The sequence below is a fragment of the Pseudopipra pipra genome, assembly GCF_036250125.1.
Source record: "Pseudopipra pipra isolate bDixPip1 chromosome 30 unlocalized genomic scaffold, bDixPip1.hap1 SUPER_30_unloc_1, whole genome shotgun sequence".
In the NCBI taxonomy this organism is placed as follows: domain Eukaryota; kingdom Metazoa; phylum Chordata; class Aves; order Passeriformes; family Pipridae; genus Pseudopipra; species Pseudopipra pipra.
Genome location: NW_026990578.1, coordinates 99,067 through 125,038, shown reverse-complemented (window position 1 = coordinate 125,038; position 25,972 = coordinate 99,067). Strand labels below are relative to the sequence as shown.

Sequence of the window (25,972 nt, the reverse complement as noted above, 5' to 3'; positions counted from 1 at the left end):
GCGGGGCCGGGCGGGCGCCGAAAGGAAGGAAAAGGGGAGGCAGGAGTGGAAATGGGAGACCAGGAGCGGGGATGAGCCTGGAAAGAAGGGAGAGGGAAGAGGGGAGAAGGGAAAAGTGAGAGGGAAAAGGGAAAAGTGAGGGAGGGAAGGGAAAAGTGAGAGGGGAGAAGGGAAAAGTTGAGGAGGGAAGGGATAAGTGGGAGAGGAGAAGGGAAAAGTGAAAGGGGATAAGGGAGAGGGGAGATGGAATAAGGGAGGGGGAAAGGAATAAGTGAGGAGGGAGAAAAGTGAGAGAGAAGGAATGAGGGGGGAGAAGGGAGAAGTGAGAGAAGGAATCGGTGAGGGGGGAGATGGATAAATGAAAGAGGAGGAATAAGAGAGAGGGGAGAAGGGAAAAGCGAGGGGGAGAAGGGAAAAGCGAGGGGGAGAAGGAGCAGGGATGGGGAGGAGCTCGGGAAGGGCTGAGAGCCCCCCCCCAACCAGCCCCCGGCCAGGGCCCACAAAGCCCCCCAGGCCAGGCTGGAATTCTCACCTGGGACCATCCCCTGTCCCTGCAGTGTCCCCCCCATCCCACCCCCGGCCCTGCAGTGTCCCCCCCCCCGTCCCTGTAGTGTCCCCCCTGTGTCCCTCTGTCCTTGCAATGTCCCCCCATCCCTGCAGTGTCCCCCCCGTGCCCCCCCATCCCTGCAGTGTCCCCCCATCCCGTGTCCCCCCCAGACTCCCCCCCACTGTCCCGGGGCTGGGCAGGGGCACTCTGAGGGATCCCTGGATCCCCCCCAGTATCCCTGGATCCCCCCAGTATCCCTGGATCCCCCCATGATATCCCTGGATCCCTCCCCCCATGGTATCCCTGGATCCCCCCCCCCCCAGTATCCCTGGATCCCCCCCAGTATCCCTGGATCCCCCCCCAGTATCCCTGGATCCCCCCCCAGTATCCCTGGATCCCCCCCCAGTATCCCTGGATCCTCTCCAGTATCCCTGGATCCCTCCCCCCCCAGTATCCCTGGATCCCCCCATGGTATCCCTGGATCCCCCCCCAATCACTGGCCTGGCCCCACTGTCCCACCCCCCCCCAGTCCCAAACTGGGCAGGGCAGAAGACTGGGGGTCTCTGCAGCCCCAGACTGGGCAGGGCTGAAGGAGGGGGGTCTCTGCAGCCCCCCAATCCCAAACCGGACAGGGCTGAAGTTTGGGGGTCTCTGCAGCCCCAAACCGGGCAGGGCTGAGGGGCTGCAGCCCCAAACCGGGCAGGACTGAGGGGCTGCAGCCCCCCCAGCCCCAGCCCGGGATTGTCCCAGCGCTGGGACCCCCGGAAGGGGCAGCACAGCCCCTCCCCCGCCGGGAACAACCCGAACTCGGGCTTTGTTAAACCCGGGCTGACCCCGAGAGGGACCCGCTCGGCCCGGTCCCGGCTGGGCTCGGCCCGGACACTCCTCACCCCCCGCGGCAGGCCAGGATTAACCAAGACCGGCTGATCCTCTCGTTAGTGCCGAGATTGCTCAACTCCGGCTCAGTGTCCCCGCAGCAGGCGAGGATTAACTAAACCCGGCTGATCCTCTGGTTAGTGCCGAGCTCCCGCAGCTCCGGCTCAGGGTCCTGCGGCAGGCCAGGATTAACTAAACCCGGCTGATCCTCTCAGGATCCCCAGACAGGCCAGGATTAACTAAACCCGGCTGATCCTCTCAGGATCCCCAGGCAGGCCAGGATTAACTAAACCCGGCTGCCCCTCTGGTTGGTGCCGAGCTCGCTCGGGTCGGGCTCAGGGTCCGTCCCCGTGTCTGTGCCCCAGACCTAATGAAGGGCAATTAGGGAGAGTTGCTAATTGATAAGAAATGAATCGTTGCCCCCTCCGAGCCCAACTAACCCCCCCGGGGGGTTTCCAGGGCGGGGCTCCCCCTCCAGCCCCCGGGGAAGGGCTGCAGGACCCCCCCCGGGTTCAGCTGCAGAGGCTGAAGCCCCTCCGAGGCTCCCTGGGGGGGTTTAAGTGACCCTTAAACCGCGCCCAGAGCTCGGCCCAAGCAGCCCCACGGCAGGGCCAGGGGCAGATCCGGAGCGGGAGATCCCGGGATCACTCAGGGATCACTCGGGGATCACTCGGGGATCACTCGGGGATCACTCAGGGATCACCCCTGGGATGGGCAGGATTCCACCTCCGGGCCTTTGGGGAGGACAGGGCTGGGTTCGGGGATGTTAAGGCTGGTTTTAGGGAGGATAGGGCTGGTTTTAGGGATGATAGGTCTGGATTTAGAGAGGACAAATCTGAATTTAGGGATAATAGATCTGTTTTTTGGGAGGATAGGGCTGGTTTTAGGGAGGATAGGGCTGGATTTAGGGATGATAAGTCTGGTTTTGGGGAGGATAGGTCTGGCTTTAGGGATGTTAGGGCTGGTTTCAGAGAAGGAGGACACAGTGACTGGAGAAGGATGCAGCCACTGGAAAAGGACCCAGGGTTGGAACAGGAGGACGAAGGGACTGGAGAAGGATCTGGGATTGGAATGAAAGGACACAGGGACTGGAGAAGGACCCAGGACTGGAATGAGAGGACGAAGGGACTGGAGAAGGACCCAGGACTGGAACAGGAGGACACAGAAACTCGAGAAGGAAGGGCCGGGGAGGGAGCGGGAACCGCCGGTGCCTCCACATTCCAGGGGAGCTGCGGAGGGAAGGAGGGACGGGCCGGGGCGGGAGCGGGAGCTCATCCCGGCGCTGTGTCCGGGTGACATCAGCGGGCCCGCCCGGCCCGGCCCGGGCACCTCCCGCCGCTGGAATTCCCTCCCCGCCCGCCTCAATTCCCACCCTCGGCTCCGCCGCTCCCTCCCCTCCCAAATCCATCCCTCCCCTCCCAAATCCATCCCTCCCTCGCGTTGTTTTCCCCCTTTTCCCCCCCGTCCGTCCCGTCCCGTCCCGGGGCAGGAGCCGCGTCCCGGCTCATGACGAACCCGAGCTCAGCCTTCGCGGGGGGGTCCCTGAGCTCGGCCCAGGGCATGAGCCGGGCTCGGACCCCCGAGGGTGCCCCCCGGCCCCCCCTGGGCACGGCCGGGCCGCTCCGGGGGCCCCCCCCGAGCCTGGACGTGGATCCGGAGCTGCAGGAGCTGCGGCGGCAGGAGAAGGACGAGATCAAAGCGCTCAACAACCAGTTCGTGACGCTCATCGAGAAGGTCCGGGCTTGGGGGGGCTCGGGGCCGGGCTTAGGGGGGCTCGGGCTCACCGGGGGAGGGGGTTTAGGGGGCCTCGGGCTCATTTAGGGAGGGTAGCTCTGATTTTAGGGGTGTTCAGTCTCATTTAGGGAGGGTAGGTCTGGTTTTAGGGGTGCTCGGGCTCATTTAGGGAGGATAAGTCTGGATTTAGGGGTGTTAGGGCCGGTTTTGGGGATGAGAGGGCTGGTTTTGGGATGATAAATCTGGTTTTAGGGCTGCTCGGGCTCACCTGGGGAGAGGTTTTAGGGGTGCTCGGTCTCATTTAGGGAGGATAAATTTGGATTTAGGGGTGTTAGGGCTGGTTTTGGGGAGGGTAGGTCTGGTTTTAGAGGTGTTATGTCTCATTTAGGGGGGATAGGTCTGTTTTTAGGGGTGTAATGTCTCATCTAGGGAGGATAAATCTGGATTTAGGGGTGTTAGGGCTGGTTTTGGGGATGAGAGGACTGGTTTTGGGGATGAGAGGGCTGGTTTTGGGGATGATAAATCTGGTTTTAGGGGGCTTGAGCTCACCTGGGGAGAGGTTTTAGGGGGCCTCGGGCTCATTTAGGGAGGATAAGTCTGGATTTAGGGGTGTTAGGGCTGGTTTTGGGGGATGACAGGTCTGTTTTTAGGGAGGATAGGTCTGGTTTTAGAGGTGTTATGTCTCATTTAGAGAGGGCAGGGCCGGGCTTAGGGGGGCTCTGGCTCACCGGGGGAGAGGGTTTAGGGGGCCTCGGTCTCATCTAGGGAGGATAAATCTGGTTTTAGGGGTGCTCAGGCTCATTTAGGGAGGATAAGTCTGGATTTAGGGGTGTTAGGGCTGGTTTTGGGGAGGGTAGGTCTGGTTTTAGAGGTGTTATGTCTCATTTAGGGAGGGTAGGTCTGGTTTTAGGGGTGTTTGGTCTCATTTAGGGAGGATAAATCTGGATTTAGAGGTGTTAGGGCTGGTTTGGGGGAGGGTAGGTCTGGTTTTAGGGGTGTTATGTCTCATTTAGGGGGGATAGGTCTGGTTTTAGGGGTGCTCGGGCTCATTTAGGGAGGATAAGTCTGGATTTAGGGGTGTTAGGGCTGGTTTTGGGGATGAGAGGGCTGGTTTTGGGATGATAAATCTGGTTTTAGGGCTGCTCGGGCTCACCTGGGGAGAGGTTTTAGGGGTGCTCGGTCTCATTTAGGGAGGATAAATTTGGATTTAGGGGTGTTAGGGCTGGTTTTGGGGAGGGTAGGTCTGGTTTTAGAGGTGTTATGTCTCATTTAGGGGGGATAGGTCTGTTTTTAGGGGTGTAATGTCTCATCTAGGGAGGATAAATCTGGATTTAGGGGTGTTAGGGCTGGTTTGGGGGATGAGAGGACTGGTTTTGGGGATGAGAGGGCTGGTTTTGGGGATGATAAATCTGGTTTTAGGGGGCTTGAGCTCACCTGGGGAGAGGTTTTAGGGGGCCTTGGGCTCATTTAGGGAGGATAAGTCTGGATTTAGGGGTGTTAGGGCTGGTTTTGGGGGATGACAGGTCTGTTTTTAGGGAGGATAGGTCTGGTTTTAGAGGTGTTATGTCTCATTTAGAGAGGGCAGGGCCGGGCTTAGGGGGGCTCGGGCTCACCGGGGGAGAGGGTTTAGGGGGCCTCGGTCTCATCTAGGGAGGATAAATCTGGTTTTAGGGGTGCTCGGGCTCATTTAGGGAGGATAAGTCTGGATTTAGGGGTGTTAGGGCTGGTTTTGGGGAGGGTAGGTCTGGTTTTAGAGGTGTTATGTCTCATTTAGGGAGGGTAGGTCTGGTTTTAGGGGTGTTTGGTCTCATTTAGGGAGGATAAATCTGGTTTTAGAGATGTTAGGGCTGGTTTGGGGGAGGGTAGGTCTGGTTTGGGGGATGAGAGGTCTGTTTTTAGGGAGGATAACTCTGGTTTTAGGGGTGCTCGGTCTCATTTAGGGAGGATAAATCTGGATTTAGAGGTGTTAGGGCTGGTTTGGGGGAGGGTAGGTCTGGTTTTAGGGGTGTAATGTCTCATTTAGGGAGGATAAATCTGGATTTAGAGGTGTTAGGGCTGGTTTTGGGGAGGGTAGGTCTGGTTTTGGGGATGATAAATCTGGTTTTAGGGGGCTTGGGCTCACCTGGGGAAGGGGTTTAGGGGGCCTTGGGCTCATTTAGGGAGGATAATTCTGGATTTAGGGGTGTTAGGGCTGGTCTGGGGGATGACAGGTCTGTTTTTAGGGAGGGTAGGTCTGAGTTTAGAGGTGTAATGTCTCATTTAGAGAGGGCAGGGCCGGGCTTAGGGGGGCTCGGGCTCACCGGGGGAGAGGGTTTAGGGGGCCTCGGTCTCATCTAGGGAGGATAAATCTGGTTTTAGGGGTGCTCAGGCTCATTTAGGGAGGATAAGTCTGGATTTAGAGATGTTAGGGCTGGTTTTGGGGATGACAGGTCTGGTTTTGGGGATGATAGGTCTGTTTTTAGGGAGGATAACTCTGGTTTTAGGGGGCCTCGGGCTCATTTAGGGAGGATAAATCTGGATTTAGAGGTGTTAGGGCTGGTTTTGGGGAGGGTAGGTCTGGTTTTAGGGGTGTTATGTCTCATTTAGGGGGCATAAATCGAGATTTAAGGGTGTTAGGGCTGGTTTTGGGGATGAAAGCTCTGGTTTTAGGGGGGATAAATCTGGATTTAGGGGTGTCAGGGCTGGTTTTGGGGATGACAGGGCTGGTTTTGGGGATGATAAATCTGGTTTTAGGGGGCTTGGTCTCATCTAGGGAGAGGTTTTAGGGGTGTTCTGTCTCATTTAGGGAGGATAAATCTGGATTTCGGGGTGTTAGGGCTGGTTTGGGGGATGACAGGTCTGGTTTTAGGGAGGATAAAGCTGGATTTAGGGATGATAGGTCTGTTTTGGGGGATGACAGCTCTGGCTTTGGGGATGATAGATCTGGTTTTAGGGAGGATAGGTCTGGTTTTAGGGGTGTTCGGTCTCAGGGAGAGTAGCTCTGGTTTTAGGGCTGTCACACCTCATTTAGGGAGGATAAATCTGGATTTAGGGGTGTTAGGGCTGGTCTGGGGGATGACAGGTCTGTTTTGGGGGAGGATGGGTCTGGTTTTAGGGAGGATAAGTCTGGTTTTAGGGGTGTTCAGTCTCATTTAGAGAGGATAAACCTGGATTTAGGGAGTATAAATCTGGGTTTGGTGAGGATAAACCTGGGTTTAGGGATGTTATGGCTGGTTTTGGGGATGACAGGTCTGGTTTTGGGAATGAGAGGTCTGTTTTTAGGGAGGATAGGTCTGGTTTTAGGGGTGTTAGGTCTGTTTTAGGGAGGGTAGCTCTGGTTTTAGGGAGGGTAGCTCTGGTTTTAGGGATGCTAGATCTCATTTATGGACAATAGGTCTGATTTTGGGGACCCCAGACCCACTTTTAGAGGGGACAGGTCTGGTTTTAGCGAGGACAGATCTGGTTTTAGCGAGGATAGATCTGGTTTTAGTGGGGATAGATCCGGTTTTAGTGGGGATAGATCTGGTTTTAGTGAGGATAGATCTGGTTTTAGTGGGGATAGATCCGATTTTAGTGGGGATAGATCCGATTTTAGTGGGGATAGATCTGGTTTTAGTGAGGATAGGTCTGGTTTTAGTGAGGGCAGATCTGGTTTTAGTGGGGATAGATCCGGTTTTAGTGAGGATAGATCCGGTTTTAGTGGGGATAGATCCAGTTTTAGTGAGGATAGATCCGGTTTTAGTGGGGATAGATCCGGTTTTAGCGAGGATAGGTCTGGTTTTAGTGAGGACAGGTCTGGTTTTAGTGAGGATAGATCCGGTTTTAGTGAGGATAGATCTGGTTTTAGTGAGGATAGATCCGGTTTTAGTGGGGATAGATCCAGTTTTAGTGGGGATAGATCCGGTTTTAGGACACAGGACATTGTCCAGGCTCTCAGGAGCCCTCCCAAGGCCTTGAGCCCGGCCTGGCCAGGCTGGGACCGTCGGCCTCATGATCCAGGGGGTCAGAGCTGCCAGGGGGTCAGAGCTGTCAGGGGGTCAGACAGACCTGCCAGGGGGTCAGAGCTGCTGGGGGGTCAGAGCTGCCGGGGGGTCAGAGCTGCCAGGGGGTCAGAGCTGCCAGGGGGTCAGAGCTGCCAGGGGGTCAGACAGAGCTGCCAGGGGGTCAGAGCTGCCGGGGGGTCAGAGCTGCCGGGGGGTCAGAGCTGCCAGGGGGTCAGACAGACCTGCCAGGGGGTCAGACAGAGCTGCCAGGGGGTCAGAGCTGCCAGGGGGTCAGAGCTGCCGGGGGGTCAGAGCTGCCGGGGGGTCAGAGCTGCCAGGGGGTCAGACAGACCTGCCAGGGGGTCAGACAGAGCTGCCGGGGGGTCAGAGCTGCCAGGGGGTCAGACAGAGCTGCCAGGGGGTCAGAGCTGCCGGGGGGTCAGAGCTGCCAGGGGGTCAGAGCTGCCAGGGGGTCAGAGCTGCCAGGGGGTCAGACAGAGCTGCCAGGGGGTCAGACAGACCTGCCAGGGGGTCAGAGCTGCCGGGGGGTCAGAGCTGCCAGGGGGTCAGACAGAGCTGCCAGGGAGTCAGACCTGTCAGGGGGTCAGAGCTGCCGGGGGTCAGAGCTGTCAGGGGTCAGAGCTGCCAGGGGGTCAGAGCTGCCAGGGGTCAGAGCTGCCAGGGGGTCAGAGCTGCCAGGGGGTCAGACAGAGCTGCCAGGGGGTCAGAGCTGCCGGGGGGTCAGAGCTGCCAGGGGGTCAGACAGACCTGCCGGGGGGTCAGAGCTGCCAGGGGGTCAGAGCTGTCAGGGGGTCAGGGCTACCACACTCTCGGCCTGACAAGGCCGGGCAGCGTCTCAGGGCAGGACCCCCCTCATCCCGGGAAGAGCCGGGGAGGCCCCGCCGGCCTCAAATCCTGCGCCTAAACTGAGCTGGGAACTCATCCCGGCTCCGTGGGCTGGCACACAGGGAGGATCCCGATGATCCAAAGCCAGGGCAGGGCGGCTGCTCCTCTCCAGGGAGGATCCCCAGGGATCCAAAGCCAGGGCAGGGCGGCTGCTCCTCTTCCAGGAGGATCCCAATGATCCAAAGCCAGGGAAGGGCGGCTGCTCCTCTCCAGGGAGGATCCCCAGGGATCCAAAGCCAGGGAAGGGCGGCTGCTCCTCTCCCGGGAGGAGGCAGGAGGATTTCTCCAAGGATTTCTCCAAGGAAAACAAGGCCCAGCCCAGGCAGGTCCCGGCAGAGCCCGGCTCAGGCAGCACAGGGAATCTGGGATTGCCAAACTCCGGCCGCCTGGGAGGGGTTGGGATTAACTCAGGGGCCTTGGAGGGGTTGGGATTAACTCCCAGGGGCCTTGGAGAGGTTGGGATTAACTCAGGGGCCTTGGAGAGGTTGGGATTAACTCCCCAGGGGCCTTGGAGGGGCTGGGATTAACTCCCAGGGGCCTGGGATGGGTTGGGATTAACTCAGAGACCTGGAATGGGTTGGGATTAACTCCCCAGGGACCTTGGAGGGGTTGGGATTAACCCAGAGGCCTTGGAGAGGTTTGGATTAACTCCCAGGGACCTGGGATGGGTTGGCATTAACTCAGGGACCTGGGATAGGTTGGGATTAACTCTGCAGGGGTCTTGGAGGGGTTGGGATTAACTCCCCAGGGGCCTGGAATGGGTTGGGATTAACTCAGGGACCTGGGATGGGTTGGGATTAACTCTGCAGGGGTCTTGGAGGGGTTGGGATTAACTCCCCAGGGGCCTGGAATGGGTTGGGATTAACTCCCAGGGACCTTGGAGAGGTTGGGATTAACTCCCAGGGACCTGGGATGGGTTGGGATTAACTCAGGGACCTGGGATGGGTTGGGATTAACTGGGAATAGGAAAGGGGTGGGAACATCCCCCAGAGAATCCCAGGGAATGGTTGGGATGAGGACATGGATCCAAAATGGGAATGAGAAAGGGGTGGGAACATCTCCCAGGGAATTTGGTGAGAAGGTGTTGGATTTGGTGTGATTGTGTTGAATTGGATGCGAATATATTTATTTTGATGCAAAAGTGTTTATTTTGATGCAAAAGTGTTTATTTTGATGTGAAAGTGTGCATTTTGATGTGGAAGTGTTGAATTTGATGCTCCTGGGAGGTCTCCAGGGGGGGTCTCCTTTCCCACCGGGAATTCCGGCTCCGGCTCCCGGTGTCTGATGGCCCTGGATCCGCTCCCGGGAGGTCTCCAGGGTCTCCTTTCCCGCCGGGAATTCCTGCTCAGGCTCCCAGAGCCTCTGACGGCCCTGGATCCGCTCCCGGGAGGTCTCCGGGGTCTCCTTTCCCGCCGGGAATTCCTGCTCTGGCTCACAGAGCCTCTGATGGCCCTGGATCCACTCCTGGGAGGTCTCCGGGGTCTCCTTTCCCTCCAGGAGCTCCTGGGAGGTCTCCAGGGTCTCCTTTCCCACTGGGAGCTCCCAGGAGGTCTCCAGGGTCTCCTTTCCCACCGAGAATTCCTGCTCTGGCTCCCGGAGCCTCTGATGGCCCTGGATCTGCTCACAGGAGATCTCTGGAGTCTCCTTTCCCACCAGGAGCTCCAGGGAGGTCTCCAGGGTCTCCTTTCCCACCACCTCCAGGGAGGTCTCCGGGGTCTCCTTTCCCACCGAGAGCTCCAGCTCTGGCTCCTGGAGCCTCTGATGGTCCTGGATCCACTCCTGGGAAATCTCCAGGGTCTCCTTTCCTGCTGGGAATTTCGACTCCGGCTCCCGGAGTCTCTGACGGCCCCGGATCTGCTCCCGGGAGGTCTCCAGGGTCTCCTTTCCCACTGGGTGCTCTGGCTCCAGCTCCCAGAGTCTCTGATGGCCCCAGATCCACTTCCAGGAGGTCTTCGGGGTCTCCTTTCCCTCCGGGAGCTCCCGGAAGGTCTCCAGGGTCTCCTTTCCCTCTGGGAGCTCCCGGGAGGTCTCCGGGGTCTCCTTTCCCGCCGGGAATTCCGGCTCCCGGTGTGTGACGGCTCCGGCTGCGCTCCCGCAGGTGCAGGACCTGGAGCAGCAGAACAAGGTGCTGACCACGAGGTGGAACTTCCTGAAGGAACAGGACAATTCCCAGTCGGACGCCGACGTCCGGGCCATCTACGAGCAGTTCATGGGCAGGATGAGCCAGGAGAGGAAGGCCCTGAGCCTGGAGCAGGAAAACCTGGAGCGGGAGCTGGAGAAGGTGCTCGGCACCATGGACGCCTTCCGCAGCAAGTGGGTGCCACATTCCAGGGGCGGGGCTGGAGCTCGGGAGCACAGGGACAAGGGGGGGGGGTTTGGCAGATCCAGGCTGGGATTCCCAGGAAGATATTCCCAGTTTGGAAGTGTGGGTTTGGGAATTTGGGATCCCAAACTCTTCCTGGGTAATGGGAGAGGGAAGAAAAAGGTGGGGTTGGTTTGACAGATCCAGCCTGGGATTCCCAAGGGAGAAATTCCGGTTTTGGAACCATGGGTTTGGGAATTTGGGATCCCAGCTCCTTCCTGGGTAATGGGAGCGGGAAGGAAACCCATCCAAATGGAATTCAGGGAATTCAGGGGCACAGATTCCAAGGAGTTCAGGGGCACAGGGAGAAGGTGGGATTGGTTTGACAGCTCCAGCCTGTGGTTCCAAGGGATAAATTCCCAGTTTGGAAGTGTGGGTTTGGGAATTTGGGATCCCAGCTCCTTCCTGGGTAATGGGAGAGGGAAAGAAACCCATCCAAATGGAATTCCAGGGAATTCAGGGGCACAGAGAGAAGGTGGGATTGGTTTGGCAGCTCCAGCCTGGGATTCCCAGGAAGGTGTTCCCTGTTTGGAACTGTGAGTTTGGGAATTTGGGATCCCAGCCTTTTCCTGGTAAATGAGAGAGGGAAGAAAACTCATCGAAGTAAAATTCCAGGGAATGCAGGGTCTGGAAGGAGCCTCAGGCCAGGGAAGAGCTCTGGGAATGGGGATGTCGGGAGTGAGAGCCGGGAAAACAGGGAATGTTTGTTCTCCACCCCATCATCCCGATCCAGAGCTTGCTCTCCAGGCGGATTTATGGAATTGGCTGCTCGGGATGAGCAAACATTCCCACCCGGTCCATGGTGGGAATTTCGGGGTGTCCTGGGCAGGAATTGGGATTGGATGATCCTTGGGGGTCTCTTCCCACTCGGGATATTCATCAGCATGGAATAATCCTGGAATGGTTTGGGTGGGAAAGGACCTTAAATCCCACCCATCCCCCCTTTCCGTGGGCAGGGACACCTCCCACCATCCCAGGGGGATCCAACCGGGACATTCCCAGGGAATTCCGGGAGGGATTTGTTCTCCAGGAGTTGGGATGGATTGGGATGGACTGGGATGGGTTGGGACAGATTGGGAATGGCTGGGATAGACTGGGATGGACTGGGATAGACTGGGATGGGCTGGGATAGACTGGGATGGACTGGGAATGGCTGGGATGGACTGGGGTGGACTGGATAGACTGGGATGGACTGGGATGGGCTGGGATAGACTGGGATGGACTGGGACTGATTAGAACGGATTGGGATAGACTGGAACAGACTGGGACTGACTGGGATGGACTGGGATGGGCTGGGATGGACTGGGACCAATTGGAATGGACTGGGATAGACTGGAACAGAGTGGGATGGACTGGGACTGACTGGGACGGACTGGGAACGGCTGGGACAGACTGGGATGAACTGGGATTGACAGGGAGAGACTGAGATGGACAGAGACCAATTGGGACAGACTGGGATAGACTGGGATGGTCTGAGATAGACTGGGGTGGACTGGGATGGACTGGGACCAATTGGGACAGACTGAGCTGGACTGGGATAGACTGGGACGGTCTGAGATGGACTGGGATAGACTGGGACAGACTGGGACAGACTGAGAATGGCTGGGATGGACTGGGAATGGCTGGGATGGACGGGAATGAACTGGGAATGGCTGGGCTGGACTGGGCTGGACTGGGCCTGGGCTGAGCTGAGCCTGGGCCAGGGTCGGGTGTGAGGCTGTAGCTGAGCTCAGGGCCCCCATTCCAGTCCCCCATTCCAGTCCCCCATTCCAGGCCCCCATTCCAGCCCCCATTCCAGCCCCCATTCCAGGCCCCCATTCCAGCCCCCATTCCAGCCCCCATTCCAGCCCCCATTCCAGCCCCCATTCCCGCTGGGAGCAGATCCCAGCCTGGTCCATCCTGGCTGAGCCTGGGCTGGACAGGCCGGGCTCAGCTCCCGGGGGTCAGCAGGGCTGGGACAGGGGTGGGATGGGATCTGGGAGCGGGTTGGGATAATTTTGGGAGAAGGTTTGGATATTTTTGTGGAGCAGGTTTGGATGTTATTTGGAAGCAGGTTTGGATATTTTTTGGAAAAAGGTTTTGATATTTTTTGAACAGGTTGGGATATTTTTGGGAGCAGGTTTAGATATTTTTTGGGAGCAGGTTTGGATATTTTGTGGGAGCAGGTTTGGATGTTATTTGGGAGCAGATTTGGATATTTTTAGGAGCAGGTTTGGATATTTTTTGAGAGAAGGTTTGGATATTTTTTGGGAGAACGTTTTGATATTTTTGGAGCAGGTTTAGATATTTTTTGGGAGAAGGTTTGAATATTTTTGGGAGCAGGTTTGAATATTTTTTGGGAGCAGGTTTGGATATTTTTGGGACCCACTTGGTCCTGCCTTATCCCACCTGAATTTAAACTCCTGCAGGTTCCTCACAAGGATATTTGGGAATTCCCCCTTTCCCAGCTGCTCCATGGGCTCTGTTTTCCAGGAATTCCTTTGCCAGACCCTTTGGTACTTCCCAAATCCTTTGGGATCGGTTGGGACAGAAGAACTCTTGGAATTGTCACGAGTTCCCTTGGGAAGAGCCTCAGACTCTGGGAAAGGTTTGGGGTGAAAACTGAGGAATTTGGGCCAAGCCCAACTCCCCCTTCCCCCCTCTGGGAGGGGCCTGAGGCTTCCCAGCTCCCGGATTAAGCCAGGATTAAACTCCCTCCTCCCTTCCCGGGGCTTTTCCAGCCCTAAAACGCTCCCGGGGTTATTCCAGAGCCTCTGGAATCCCAGCGGTTGGGATCCCAGCCCGGGATATCCCAGCCCGGGGAGAGGAAAACTGGGAGCTTTGGATAAATCTGGGGGGGCTCCAGACCAACCTGGAGCTGCCCTGAGGTTTCCCTGGGATGTAATTCCGGGCTTTTCCCCCTTTTCCAGGTACGAGGATGAAATCCGGCTCTGCAGCGGGATGGAATTCACCTTCATGGAGCTCAAAAAGGTGGGTGGGGGGGAAAATCCCACCAGGATGGGCTGGGAAAGGCTGGGATTGGGAAATCTGGGATCTGGGCGGGCTCAGGAGAGCCTGGAGATAATCCAGGCTCAACCAGGACCAGCACTCCTGGTCCCACTGGTTTTGAGGGATAAAGGTCTGGAGCAGGACAGGGGGTGGTGACCCCAATTCCAAAGGGAGTCTGGGCCACGTGTGGCTCCCAAAAAACCCTGGAGTGGCTCAGAAGAGCCTGGAGGTGGTCCAGGCTCAGCCAGGACCAGCACTCCTGGTCCCACTGCTGGTTTGGGGGGATAAAGGCCTGGAGGAGGAGCTTGGAGTGGTGGAACATTCCCAAATCCAGCAGGAAGGGGAGTGGAAGTACCTGTCCATGGGCAGGGACACCTCCCACCATCCCAGGGGGATCCAACTTGGCCCTGGACACTCCCAGGGATCCAGGGGCAGCCACAGCTCCTCTGGGAATTCCATCCCAGGGCCTCCCCACCCTCCCAGCCAGGAATTCCTTCCCAAAATCCCCCCTAAATCCCCCCTTTCCCAGTGGGAAGCCATTCCCTGTGTCTGTCCCTCCAGCCCTTGTCCCCAGTCCCTCTCCAGCTCTCCTGGAGCCCCTTCAGGCCCTGGAAGTGGCTCCAAGGTGTCCCTGGATCATTCCCTTCTCCAGGGCCATCTCCCCCCTCCACATTTCTCCAACCCCCGTCCTTGGCCCCTCCCCTGGACGGGGATCCCTCTGGGGGAATGGGATCAGTGGGAATGATCCCGATCCCGCATTCCCGGCCCCTTCCCGTTCCCCAGGACCTGGACGTGAGCACCCTGCACCGCACCGAGCTGGAGGTGAAGCTCAAGGGGCTCCAGGAGCTGATGGAGCTCAAGAAATCCATCTACGAGCAGGTGAGACCCCGGGAGAGGCCCTGGGAAAACCTGGAATTCTGGGGGGGGCAAATCCGCTCCAGGGAGCAAGTTTTCCTGGATTTCTGGCAGAGTGGGAGCCGAACGTGGCCGTGCCATGGGTTAGGCCGGGTCTAAGGAGTTAATCTCCGGGTCTAAGGAGTTAATCCCAGGTCTAAGGAGTTAATCCCGGGTCTAAAGAGTTAATCCCGGGGTCTAAGGAGTTAATCCCGGGGTCTAAGGAGTTAATCCCCGGGTCTAAGGAGTTAATCCCGGGGTCTAAGGGGTTAATTCCCGGGTCTAAGGGGTTAATTCCCGGGTCTAAGGGGTTAATCCCGGGGTCTAAGGAGTTAATCCCCGGGTCTAAGGGGTTAATCCCCGGGTCTAAGGAGTTAATCCCGGGGTCTAAGGAGTTAATCCCGGGGTCTAAGGGGTTAATCCCCGGGTCTAAGGAGTTAATCCCGGGGTCTAAGGAGTTAATCCCCGGGTCTAAGGAGTTAATCCCCGGGTCTAAGGAGTTAATCCCGGGGTCTAAGGAGTTAATCCCGGATCTAAGGAGTCAATCCCTGTCCCTGCGCTCACATTCCCAGTTTCAGTCGGGTCAGGAGGTTCCTTTGGCCCCTCGGACGTTGGGGGAAGGGGTTGGATTCCCCTGGAACGGGCAGGAATTCCCGGCTCATCCCAAGGAGGGGCTCAGCTCCTGCTCCCCGGGGACGGGGTTTGATCCCAAGCCCCGAGAGAGCCCAAAGTTCCCAAACTCAGGGGAAGAACTCCGAGGTTGGGACACCTGGAGAAGGTGGGGGAGGGGCTGGAGAATCCCAACCACGTCCCAGCAAACTCCTTTCCCAGGGATCCAAGGACAGGGGTGATCCCAGGGAAGGGAGGGAAGGACCCCGAGGCTGCTCCAGCCTCAGGCAGAACCATCCCAGGGCCTGGAAAACGTCACCCAGCGGGTTCAGAAATGGGGGAATCCTGGGGATTTAGTGGAATTCCAGCATTCCCACTCCCCCAATCCCACATTCCCAGCCATTCCTCACTCTCCAATCCCACATTCCCAGCCATTCCTCACTCTCCAATCCCACATTCCCAGCCATTCCTCCTCCTTCAATCCCACATTCCCAACCATCCCCTCTCCCCCAATCCCACATTCCCAGCCATTTCCCAATCCCACATTCCCAGCCATTCCCCAATCCCACATTCCCAGCCATTCCCCGCTCCCCAATCCCACATTCCCAGCCATTCCCTGCTCCCCCAATCCTACATTCCCAGCCATTCCCACTGCCCCAATCCCACATTCCCAGCCATTCCCTGCTCCCCCAATCCCACATTCCCAGCCATTCCCTGCTCCCCCAATCCTACATTCCCAGGCATTCCCACTGCCCCAATCCCACATTCCCAGGCATTCCCAGGCACTCCCAGCCATTCCCAGGCACTCCCAGCCATTCCCAGCCATTCCTCGCTGCCCCAATCCCACATTCCCAGCCATTCCCAGCCATTCCCTCTCCCTCAATCCCACATTCCCTTTCATTCCCCCCCAATCCCAGCCATTCCCAGCCATTCCCAGGCACTCCCATCCATCCCCATCCATCCCCATCCATCCCCATCCATCCCCATCCATCCCCATCCATCCCCATCCATCCCCATCCATCCCCAGCCGTTCCCATCCATCCCCAGCCATCCCCAGCCGTTCCCATCCATCCCCAGCCGTTCCCAGCCATTCCCAGTGTCCCGTCCCGCAGGAGCTGCAGGAGCTGCTGTCGGAGCTCAAGGACATCCAGGTGGTTCTGGGCATCGACCCCTCGTGCCCCATGGACCTGTCCCGGGTCGTGGAGGACGTCCGGGCCCAGTACGAGAGCCTGGCCCGGCACAGCTGGGTCGAGGCAGAGGCCCTGTCCAGGAGGAAGGTCTGGGATGGCTGGGAGGCACTGGGAAGGGCTGGGAGGCACTGGGAAGGGCTGGGAGGCACTGGGAAGGGCTGGGAGCACACTGGGAACAGCTGGGAGGCACTGGGAAGGGCTGGGAGCAGAATGGGAAGGGCTGGGAGCAGAATGGGAAGGGCTGGGAGCAGAATGGGAAGGGCTGGGAGGCACTGGGAAGGGCTGGGATAGCCTGGGAAGAGCTGGGATGCACTGGGAAGGGCTGGGATGCACTGGGAAGGGCTGGGATAGCCTGGGAAGAGCTGGGATGCACTGGGAAGGGCTGGGATGCACTGGGAAGGACTGGGATGATCCCTGGCTCCCATTCCATGTCCCCCCAGCTGAGCGAGGGCCATTCCCAGGCCGGGACGTTCGGGGGGCACCTCCTGGAGAGCCGGAGGGAGATCGCGGAGCTCAACATCCGCATCCAGAAACTGCGCTCGGGAATCGTGTCCCAGCGCAGCCAGGTGGGAATGGGATGGGAATAACCACATCCAAATCCAAACTGCGCTCGGGAATCGTGTCCCAGCGCAGCCAGGTGGGAATGGGGGTGGGAATGGGGATGGAAAACATCCACATCCAAATCCAAACTGCGCTCGGGAATCGTGTCCCAGAGGAGCCAGGTGGGAATGGGGTGGGAATGGGGTGGGAATGGGAATGGGAATAACCACATCCAAATCCAAACTGTGCTTGGGAATCGTGTCCCAGCGCAGCCAGGTGGGAATGGGGGTGGGAATGGAGGTGGAAAACATCCACATCCAAATCCAAACTGCGCTCGGGAATCGTGTCCCAGCGGAGCCAGGTGGGAATGGGGATGGAAAACATCCAAACTGTCCTTGGGAATCGTGTCCCAGGTGGGAATGGGGATGGAAAACATCCACATCCAAATCCAAACTGTGCCTGTTCCTGGAGGAGCACACCCAGGAGGGGGGCAAGCAGGGGGACGCGGCCCTGGGGGTGTCCCTGTGACATTCCCATTGCCATTCCCAGTGCCTGTTCCTGGAGGAGCACATCCGGGAGGCGGGCGAGCAGGGGGACACAGCCCTGGGGGTGTCCTGGGGTGTCCCTGTGACATTCCCATTGCCATTCCCAGTGCCTGTTCCTGGAGGAGCACATCCGGGAGGCGGGCGAGCAGGGGGACACGGCCCTGGGGGTGTCCTGGGTTCCCCCTGTGACATTCCCATTGCCATTCCCAGTGCCTGTTCCTGGAGGAGCACATCCGGGAGGCGGGCGAGCAGGGGGACGCGGCCCTGGGGGTGTCCCTGTGACATTCCCATTGCCATTCCCAACTCTCCAGTGCCTGTTCCTGGAGGAGCACATCCGGGAGGCGGGCGAGCAGGGGGACGCGGCGCTGCGGGACGCCAAGGCCAAGCTGGCGGGGCTGGAGGAGGCCCTGCAGAGGAGCAAGGAGCGCGTGGCCCAGCTGGTCAAGGAGCACCAGGAGCTCATGAACATCAAACTGGCCCTGGACGTGGAGATCCTCACCTACAGGAAGCTCATGGAAGGAGAGGAGAGCAGGTGAACTGGGAACACTGGGAACACTGGGATCGCTGGGATCGCTGGGATCGCCGGTGCCCTCCTGCCTGGTGGGACATCAGGAGATCGTGGGGTGGGGTGGGATGCAGGGACCATGTCCAGGGACAGCCCCCGCTGCCCAAACCCCCAGTTTGGAGCAGGTTTGGCCACGGGAAGGACAAATCCCAGCAGCTCAGGCCCATCGGCTGCTCCCAAGTTTTTCCTGAACTCCCCGGGTTGAGGCTCCCAAAACTTCTCCAGATGTTCCCCAGAGCTTCTCCAGATGTTCCCCAGACCTTCTCCAGATGTTCCCCAAAACTTCTCCAGCTGTTCCCCAGAGCTTCTCCAGCTGTTCCCCAGAATTTTCCCAGATGTTCTCTAGCATTTATTAGATTTTCCTCAGGAACTTCTCCAGAGGGTCTCCAGGACATCCTCCAGGATGTCTCTGGGTGGTGCCCAGACTGCCACCAGATGTTCTCCAGATCTTCTCTGGATGTTCTCCAGAACACCTCCAGATGTTCTCTAACATTTATAAGCTTTTCCTAAGAAACTTCTCCAGATGTTCTCCAGGATGTCCCTGGGGGGTGCCCAGACCATCACCAGTTGTTCCCTAGAACCTCTCCAGATGTTCTCCAGAACTCTTCCGGATGTTCTCTGGATGTTCCCTAGAACCTCTGGGGATGTTCTCCAGGATGACCCTGGGGATGATGCCCAGAACATCCCCAGATGTTCCCCAGAACCTCTCCAGATGTTCTCTGGGTGTTCTCCAGAACCTCTCTGGGTGTTCCCTAGAAGATCTCTTGATGTTCTCCAGAATCTCTGTGACTGTTCCCTGGAACCTCTCCAGATGTTCTCTGGATGTTCTCCAGAACATCTCCAGATGTTCTCTAGAATTTATTAGATTTTCCTCAGGAACTTCTCCAGGATGTCTCTGGATGGTCCCTAGACCATCACCAGATGTTCTCCAGACCCTCTCTGGATTTTCCCTGGAATCTCTGGGGATGTTCTCCAGGATGTCCCTGGGGAGTGGTGCCCAGAATGTCCCCAGATGTTCCCCAGAACCTCTCCAGATGTTCTCCAGAACTTCTCCCGAAGTTCTCTGGATGATCTCCAGAACCTCTCTGGATGTTCCCTGGAACCTTTGGGGATGTTCTCCAGGATGTCTCTGGTTGGTGCCCAGACCAGCACCAGATGTTCCCCAGAACCTCTCTGGATGTTCCCTAGAACCTCTCCAGATGTTCTCCAGAACTCCTCTGGATGCTCTCCAGAACTCCCCTGGATGTTCTCCAGAACCCCTCCAGATGTTCTCCAGAATGTCCCTGGGGGGTGGTGTCCAGACCATCCCCAACTGATCCCAGAGCCCCTCCCGCGGTTCCTTGGGTGCTCCCTGGAACCATTCCAGCTGTTCCCAGAGCTCCTCCAACAGTTCCTTGGATATTCCCTGGAACCATTCCAGCTGTTCCCGGAGCTCCTCCCGCAGTTCCTTGGATATTCCCTGGAACCATTCCAGCTGTTCCCAGAGCTCCTCCCGCGGTTCCTTGGATGTTCCCCTGACCCTCTCCAGCTGTTCCCAGAGCTCCTCCCGCGGTCCCTCTGCCCGGGGCCGAGTCTGATCCGTGTCCTTCCACCCCCAGCCTGGAGCAGCCCATCCCCGCCGTCATCAGCGCCGTCCGCTCCCGGCCCCGGCCCCGTAAGTGCTCCCACCCCTCCAAAATTCGGGAATTGGGGCCGTTCCGGGCCGTTCCTGACCCCCCCCATCCCTCTCTTCCAGTCTCCGCCAGTGCCCGGTGCCATTCCCGGCTTTTTGCCGGAGCGGGGCAGGGAATTCCCGGCTCTTCACCCAACGGAGGTGGCACAAAGACCCTCCGGGGGGCCCAGTGACCCCCCCGGGGACCTCCCGGGCTCGGATTCCACCTGGGAAGATCCTCGATGGGAACAGGGAAGCACCTGGAAACACCTGGAAACACCTGGAAAGCCGTTGGTCCCACATTCCGGCCTCCCGAGGGAAGAGGATCCCGCGGGTCCCTGTCCCCACCCCCAACCCCCCTCCAGCAGAACCCACACGGGACCTCCGGGAATGTCCCATTCCCATCCCAGGACCTCCGGGACTCTCCCATTCCCATTCCCGTTCCAAGACCTCTGGGACTCTCCCATTCCCATTCCCATTTCAGGACCTCCGGGACTCTCCCATTCCCATTCCCATTCCCATTCCCATTCCCATTCCCATTCCCATTCCCATTCCCATCCCAGGACCTCCAGGACTCTCCCCTTCCCATCCCATCCCCTCTTTCCCGGGGGATTTGCAGCCGCCCTGGGAATGTCCTGGGGGAGGAGGGGGAGGGTCCCTGCCCCCCTTTGTCCCTTTCCCGGTGTCCCCAACCCCTCCTCCCGCTCCCAGGGGTGTTCCCTGCCGTGGCTTTCCAAGGAAAACACCGTCCAGCTTTCCCAGCCGTCGGGAATTGCCCTCCCAGGGGGATTTGTCCCCCCTGGATTCCCGGCTCCGGACAATCCTCGGCTGCTCCAGCCCTTGGGAGGCCCCTCATCCCTTCCCTCCGGAGCTGAAATCCTCCCAGCTGGGATTTGGGATTTTCCTGCTCCTTCTCCCTCTCCAGGTGCTCCAGACCCCACACACCGTCCAAAAATTGGGATATCGGTTCCCATTTAGCAGGAATTCCGAAAACCTCGGGAAGGGTTGGGTTGGGAGGGACCTTAAGGGCCCTCAAAGCTCCTCCCATCCCACCTTTCCGTGGGCAGGGACATTTTCCACCCTCCCAGGGGGCCTTGGACGCTCCCAAGGGATGGGGAATCCTCTGGGAAATCCATTCCCACCCTCCCGGGGAGGAATTCCTTCCTCAAATCCAATCCAGAGCTCCCCAAAAAGCTGGAAAACCCCCCCATGTTTGTATTTATTGATCTTCCCCCAGGATTGGCCCTTCCCTGGATCCCACCCCGGCCCATCCCGAGGCTCCAAAGCTCCTGGAGCTCCCTGGAGGTGCCACATTCCCACCCCGGGTCGGTTTGGGGACCTTCCCGTGGCCTCTGGCACAGCCCATCCCAACATCCCGCAGGATTTTCCCTTCCCGGCTCCAGCCAAGCAGCCCCCTGGAATTCCCGGATTCCCGCCCGCATTCCCACATCCCTGTTCCCGCAGCTCCCCTTCCTTGGGGTCAGGGCTCTTCCAATAAAGTTCCGTCCCCCCAAATCCGTCGTGTCCTCGGTTCTTTCCCGATTTCCCACCGCCTGGAGCGGGAATTCCTTCCCGGCAGGATTCACCCGAGGGCTCCGGATGAGCTCCGGCACCGCAGGAGGCTGGAATTGCTTCCCAAGGGAATTTTCGTGCCCCTGGGACCCCCGTTCCCTGCAGCCCCTCATTCCCTTTGGGATCACAGGGGGTTTCCCTGGAGCTCCTGAGGGATTTTCCCGGGAGATCCCAACCATTCCAGGTTTCCCGGAGGTCCTGGAGGACCCAAATTTTGGGAAACCTTCTGCTCTTTGCTGCTCTCCTGGAGACCCTTGGAAAACTCGGGGACAGTTTTCCCTTCCCAAACTCCTCCTGCCCCTCTCCAAGGGGAAATTCCCACATCCCTGGGACCCCCGTTCCCTGCAGCCCCTCATTCCCTTTGGGATCACAGGGGTTTCCCTGGAGCTCCTGAGGGATTTTCCCGGGAGATCCCAACCATTCCAGGTTTCCCAGAGGTCTTGGAGGACCCAAATTTTGGGAAACCCTCTGCTTTTTCCTGCTCTCCCAGAGACACCTGGGAAGTTCAGGGACAGTTTTCCCTTCCCAAACTCCTCCTGCCCCTCTCCAAGGGGGAATTCCCACGTCCCTGGGACCCCCATTCCCTGCAGCCCCTCATTCCCTTTGGGATCACAGGGGGTTTCCCTGGAGCTCCTGAGGGATTTTCCCGGGAGATCCCAACCACTCCAGGTTTCCCAGAGGTCCTGGAGGACCCAAATTTGGGAGCAGCTCCCTGGGATGGGAGGCAGAGGATGGGAAGGACATTCCAAGCTCTGGTTGGGATGGGAAGGGGGGCTCTGGGCAATTCCCGGCTGTTCCCGGAGCTGCCTCTGGAGGCAGGAACCTGCAGAGCCCTTGGAAAAGTCATTCCCAGCTGGAGGAACAAAGTCATTCCCAACTCTGTGGGGGGGAGGCCAGGGATGAATTCCTGGCTCTGGCAGGAACAGGACCGGGAATACACGGCTTGGAATTCCCTGGAAAGGGACACAGGGTTTGGAATTCCCTGGAAAGGGACACAGGGTTTGGAATTCCCTCCTGGAAAGGGACACAGGGCTTGGAATTCCCTCCTGGAAAGGGACACAGGGCTTGGAATTCCCTCCTGGAAAGGGACACAGGGCTTGGAATTCCCTCCTGGAAAGGGACACAGGGCTTGGAATTCCTTCCAGGAAAGGGATACAGGGCTTGGAATTCCTTCCTGGAAAGGGACACAGGGCTTGGAATTCCTTCCTGAATTCCCTGGAAAGGGACACAGGGCTTGGAATTCCCTCCTGGAAAGGGCCCTGAATTCCCTCCTGGAAAGGGACACAGGGCTTGGAATTCCCTCCTGGAAAGAGACACAGGGCTCTGAATTCCTTCCTGGAAAGGGACACAGGGCTTGGAATTCCTTCCTGAATTCCCTGGAAAGGGACACAGTGTTTGGAATTCCTTCCTGGAAAGGGACACAGGGCTTGGAATTCCTTCCTGGAAAGGGACACAGGGCTTGGAATTCCTTCCTGAATTCCCTGGAAAGGGACACAGGGCTCTGAATTCCCTCCTGGAAAGGGCCCCGAATTCCCTCCTGGAAAGGGATACAGGGCTTGGAATTCCCTGGAAGGGGACACAGGGCTCTGAATTCCCTCCTGGAAAAGGCTTGGAATTCCTTCCTATGAAGGGACAGCGGGCTCGTGTTGTCTGGGATAAAATTGGGATGGGCAGGGAGGGATTGGGAGCCCCGGACATTCCAACCGGGAACACCAGAGCCCCGGACATTCCAGCTGGGAGCACTGGAGCCCTGGACATTCCAACCGGGAACACCGGAGCCCTGGACATTCCAGCGGGAGCAGGGGCAGGGAAGCGGCTCCCGCATTCCCAACCCTCATTCCCAACCCGCATTCCCAGCCCGCATTCCCAACCCGCATTCCCAACCCGCATTCCCAACCCGCATTCCCAACCCTCATTCCCAACCCGCATTCCCAGCCCGCATTCCCAGCCCGCATTCCCAACCCGCATTCCCAACCCGCATTCCCAGCCCGCATTCCCAGCCCGCATTCCCAACCCGCATTCCAAGGATCCGGAGCTCCAGGAGCGGGCTCGGGGCGCCCCCTGGCGGGCAGGTGATGCCCGAGGTGGATATTCCGGGATCATCTCCCGGCCCGTTTCCAGGGATGGAAGTGGCTCGGCCCACTCGGGAATCGGAATTCCCACATTTCTGGGACCAGACACGGGTTTCATTTCCCTTTTCCCGCCTCAGTTTTCCCAGTTTGTTTTTCCTGGAGCCTCGGGAAAGACGGAATGGGGGGAGGGGGGAAGGGGATAATTTAGTTTTCCTGGTTAAAATACTCCAGGAGAGGGAGCGGGGGGAGTTCAGGGAGCAGGGAAGAGGCTCTCCAGGGATTTGTCCGGAGATCCCGGGGGTTTCCAGCTCCATCCTGGGGGTCCCAAACCTGGTTGGGGGTCCCCAAATCCCTCGGGGAGCCCCCAAAAAACACCTGGATTGTGGCCAGGGCAGGTGAGGGACGAGGGAAAGAGCCCAATCCAGGGATCCATCCACGGCTTTCCAGGGAGGAGCAGCCCGGGGATGCACCCGGGGAGAAGGAGGAGCTGCCCCTGGATCCATCCCAGCTCTCCAGGGAGAAGGAGCAGCCCCTGGATCCATCCCAGCTCTCCAGGGAGGAGCAGCATCCCATGGATCCACCCCCAGGTGTCCAGGGAGGAGGAGCCCCTGGATCCACCCAGGCAGGAGGAGGAGCCCGTGGATCCACCCCCACCTGCCCGGGGAGGAGGAGCCCGTGGAATTTTTGCCCAAACAAGGGCAGGTTTGGCTCTCCCGGCCCAATCCCGGCAGGAATGGGAACACCTGAGCTCCGGCCGCGCCCCCGAGCCCGGCCCAGCTGAGCTCAGCGAGCCCTCACCTGGCCCGGGAATGTGGGAATTCCTTCCCTGGGGACCCCCCGGAGACCCCAAAATGGCTCGGGTGGCACCTTTCCCTCCCCTATTCCCAGCTGTTCCCAGTTATCCCCCGGCCCGGGGGTGACCCGGTCCCGCAGCCCCGGGGAGGGAGAAGGACAAGGACGGGAGAGACAAGGACAGGGGAGACAAGGACAGGGGGACAAGGACAGGGGAGAAAAGGACAGGGGGGATAAGGACAGGAAGGAGAAGGACGGGAAGGAGAAGGACGGGAGGGACAAGGACAGGATGGACAAGGACAGGGGGACAAGGACAGGGGGGACAAGGACAGGAAGGAGAAGGACGGGAGGGACAAGGACAGGATGGACAAGGACAGGGGGGATAAGGACAGGAAGGAGAAGGACGGGAAGGAGAAGGACAGGACGGACAAGGACAGGGGGACAAGGACAGGAGAGACAAGGACAGGGGGACAAGGACGGGAGGGACAAGGTTGGGCCGTTCCTTGGGGATCTGGAGCAGGAACGAGAGACACGAGGGGACACCGGGCAGGAGGGACACGGGGGGGACTCTGAGGTGCCAACACAGCCCTGCCCGGGCCAACTCCCAGTTCCTGTTCCTGGTCCCTGTCCCTTGTCCCTGTCCCCTCCTGTGCCAGCCCCCAGCCCTGTCCCAGTACCTGCCCCGGGTGTCTGTCCCTGTCCCTGTCCCCACCCGTGTCAGCCCTGTCCCAGCTCCCTGTGCCAGCCCCCGGCCCTGTCCCAGCTCTCTGGCCCTGTCCCGGGTCCCTGCCCCTGTCCCGGGTCCCTGTCCCTGTCCCGGGTCCCTACCCCCCCCCGAGCCTGCCCTGTCCCAGTCCCTGTCCCTAGTCCGTGTCCCATGTCCCTGTCCCCGTCCCTTCCAGCCCTGTCCTGGGTCCCTGTCCCATGTCCCTGTCGCTGTCCCTGTCCCGGGTCCCTGTCCCAGTTCCTGTCCCATGTCCCTGTCCCTGCCAGCCCTGTCCTGGCTCCCCGTCCCTGGTCCCTGTCCCCCCCCGTGCCAGCCTCGTCCCTGTATCCGTCCCTTTTTCTGTCCCTGTCCCCCCCGTGCCAGCCCTGTCCCTGTCCCTGTCCCCCCCGTTCCAGCCCCGCGGTGACTCGGCCCGGCCCGGCCGGACCAGCGCAGGAATTCCAGAGGCTCCGGCGCTCCCTGGTTGTGCTGCCAGGGCCGTGCCCAGGGCTGGAGCCGTGCCAGGGGAGCCGTGCCAGGGGAGCCGTGCCAGGCTCCCTGTGCCAGGGCGTTCCCTGTGCCCATTCCCGGTGCCAGCCCGTGCCCCGCGGGCCGGGAGGGTCCCTCTCCCCTCCCCGCCCTCGCTCCCGCAGCAGCCGCTGCTCCGAGTCCCTCCCGCCCCTCCCGAATTCCTGCGGGGAATCGCAACCCCCCCCCCGGGACAGCCCTGGGGGGGCCGAGGGGGCTCCTCGCCCCCATTCCCAGCCCGCCGAGCCCCCCGGGATTGGGGTGGGAAGGGGGGAGCGGCCGCTCCAAGGGGCTCCCCCAAACCCTCCCTCTCCGCTCCGGCCCCTCCTCCGGCCGCTTCCCCTTCCCGGGATCCCGAACCCGCTCCCCGAGGGCTCGGCCTGGAAAAGGGGGCTCGGGGGGGACCTTCGCGCTCCCCACAACTCCCGGTGGGGCTGGAGCCGGGGAGGGGGGTCGGGATCCCGGGGAACGAGGGGAAAACGGCCTCGGGTTGTGCCAGGAAAAGTTGGATATCTGGGATGGTTCCCTGTGCCCAGGGAGGGGCTGAGGGATCTGGGATCGTGTCACATGTCCATGGAGGGGCTGAGGGATCTGGGATCGTGTCACATGTCCATGGAGGGGCTGAGGGATCTGGGATGGTGTCCATGTCCATGGAGGGGCTGGGGGATCTGGGATCGTGTCACATGTCCATGGAGGGGCTGAGGGAGCTGGGACTGTGTTCCGTGTCCATGAAGGGATCTGGGGGACCTTGAGGGATCTGGGGGCTCTGGGATGGTGTCCTTGTGTCCATGGATGGTCAGGGGGCTCTGGGATGGTGTCCTTGTGTCCATGGAGGGTCTGAGGGATCTGGGATGGTGTCCCTGAGTCCATGGAGGGGCTGGGGGCTCAGGGATGGTGTCCCATGTCCATGGAGGGCCTGGGGAAACTGAGACA

The 25,972-nt window shown here is 59.3% G+C and overlaps 1 protein-coding gene across 1 annotated transcript; it reads left to right on the top strand.

Annotated features, from left to right (window-relative positions):
- The first annotated feature begins 1,583 nt into the window (after window positions 1–1,583).
- LOC135407931 (keratin, type II cytoskeletal 80-like) lies at window positions 1,584–20,884 on the top strand. Its single transcript, XM_064643352.1, has 9 exons — window positions 1,584–3,157; window positions 10,124–10,338; window positions 13,297–13,357; window positions 14,159–14,254; window positions 15,991–16,155; window positions 16,509–16,634; window positions 17,465–17,685; window positions 19,317–19,372; window positions 19,454–20,884. The coding sequence occupies exons 1-9, from the start codon at window positions 2,930–2,932 to the stop codon at window positions 19,561–19,563; spliced, it is 1,278 nt and encodes a 425-aa protein (XP_064499422.1). The 5' UTR covers window positions 1,584–2,929; the 3' UTR covers window positions 19,564–20,884.
- The last annotated feature ends 5,088 nt before the right edge of the window (window positions 20,885–25,972 follow it).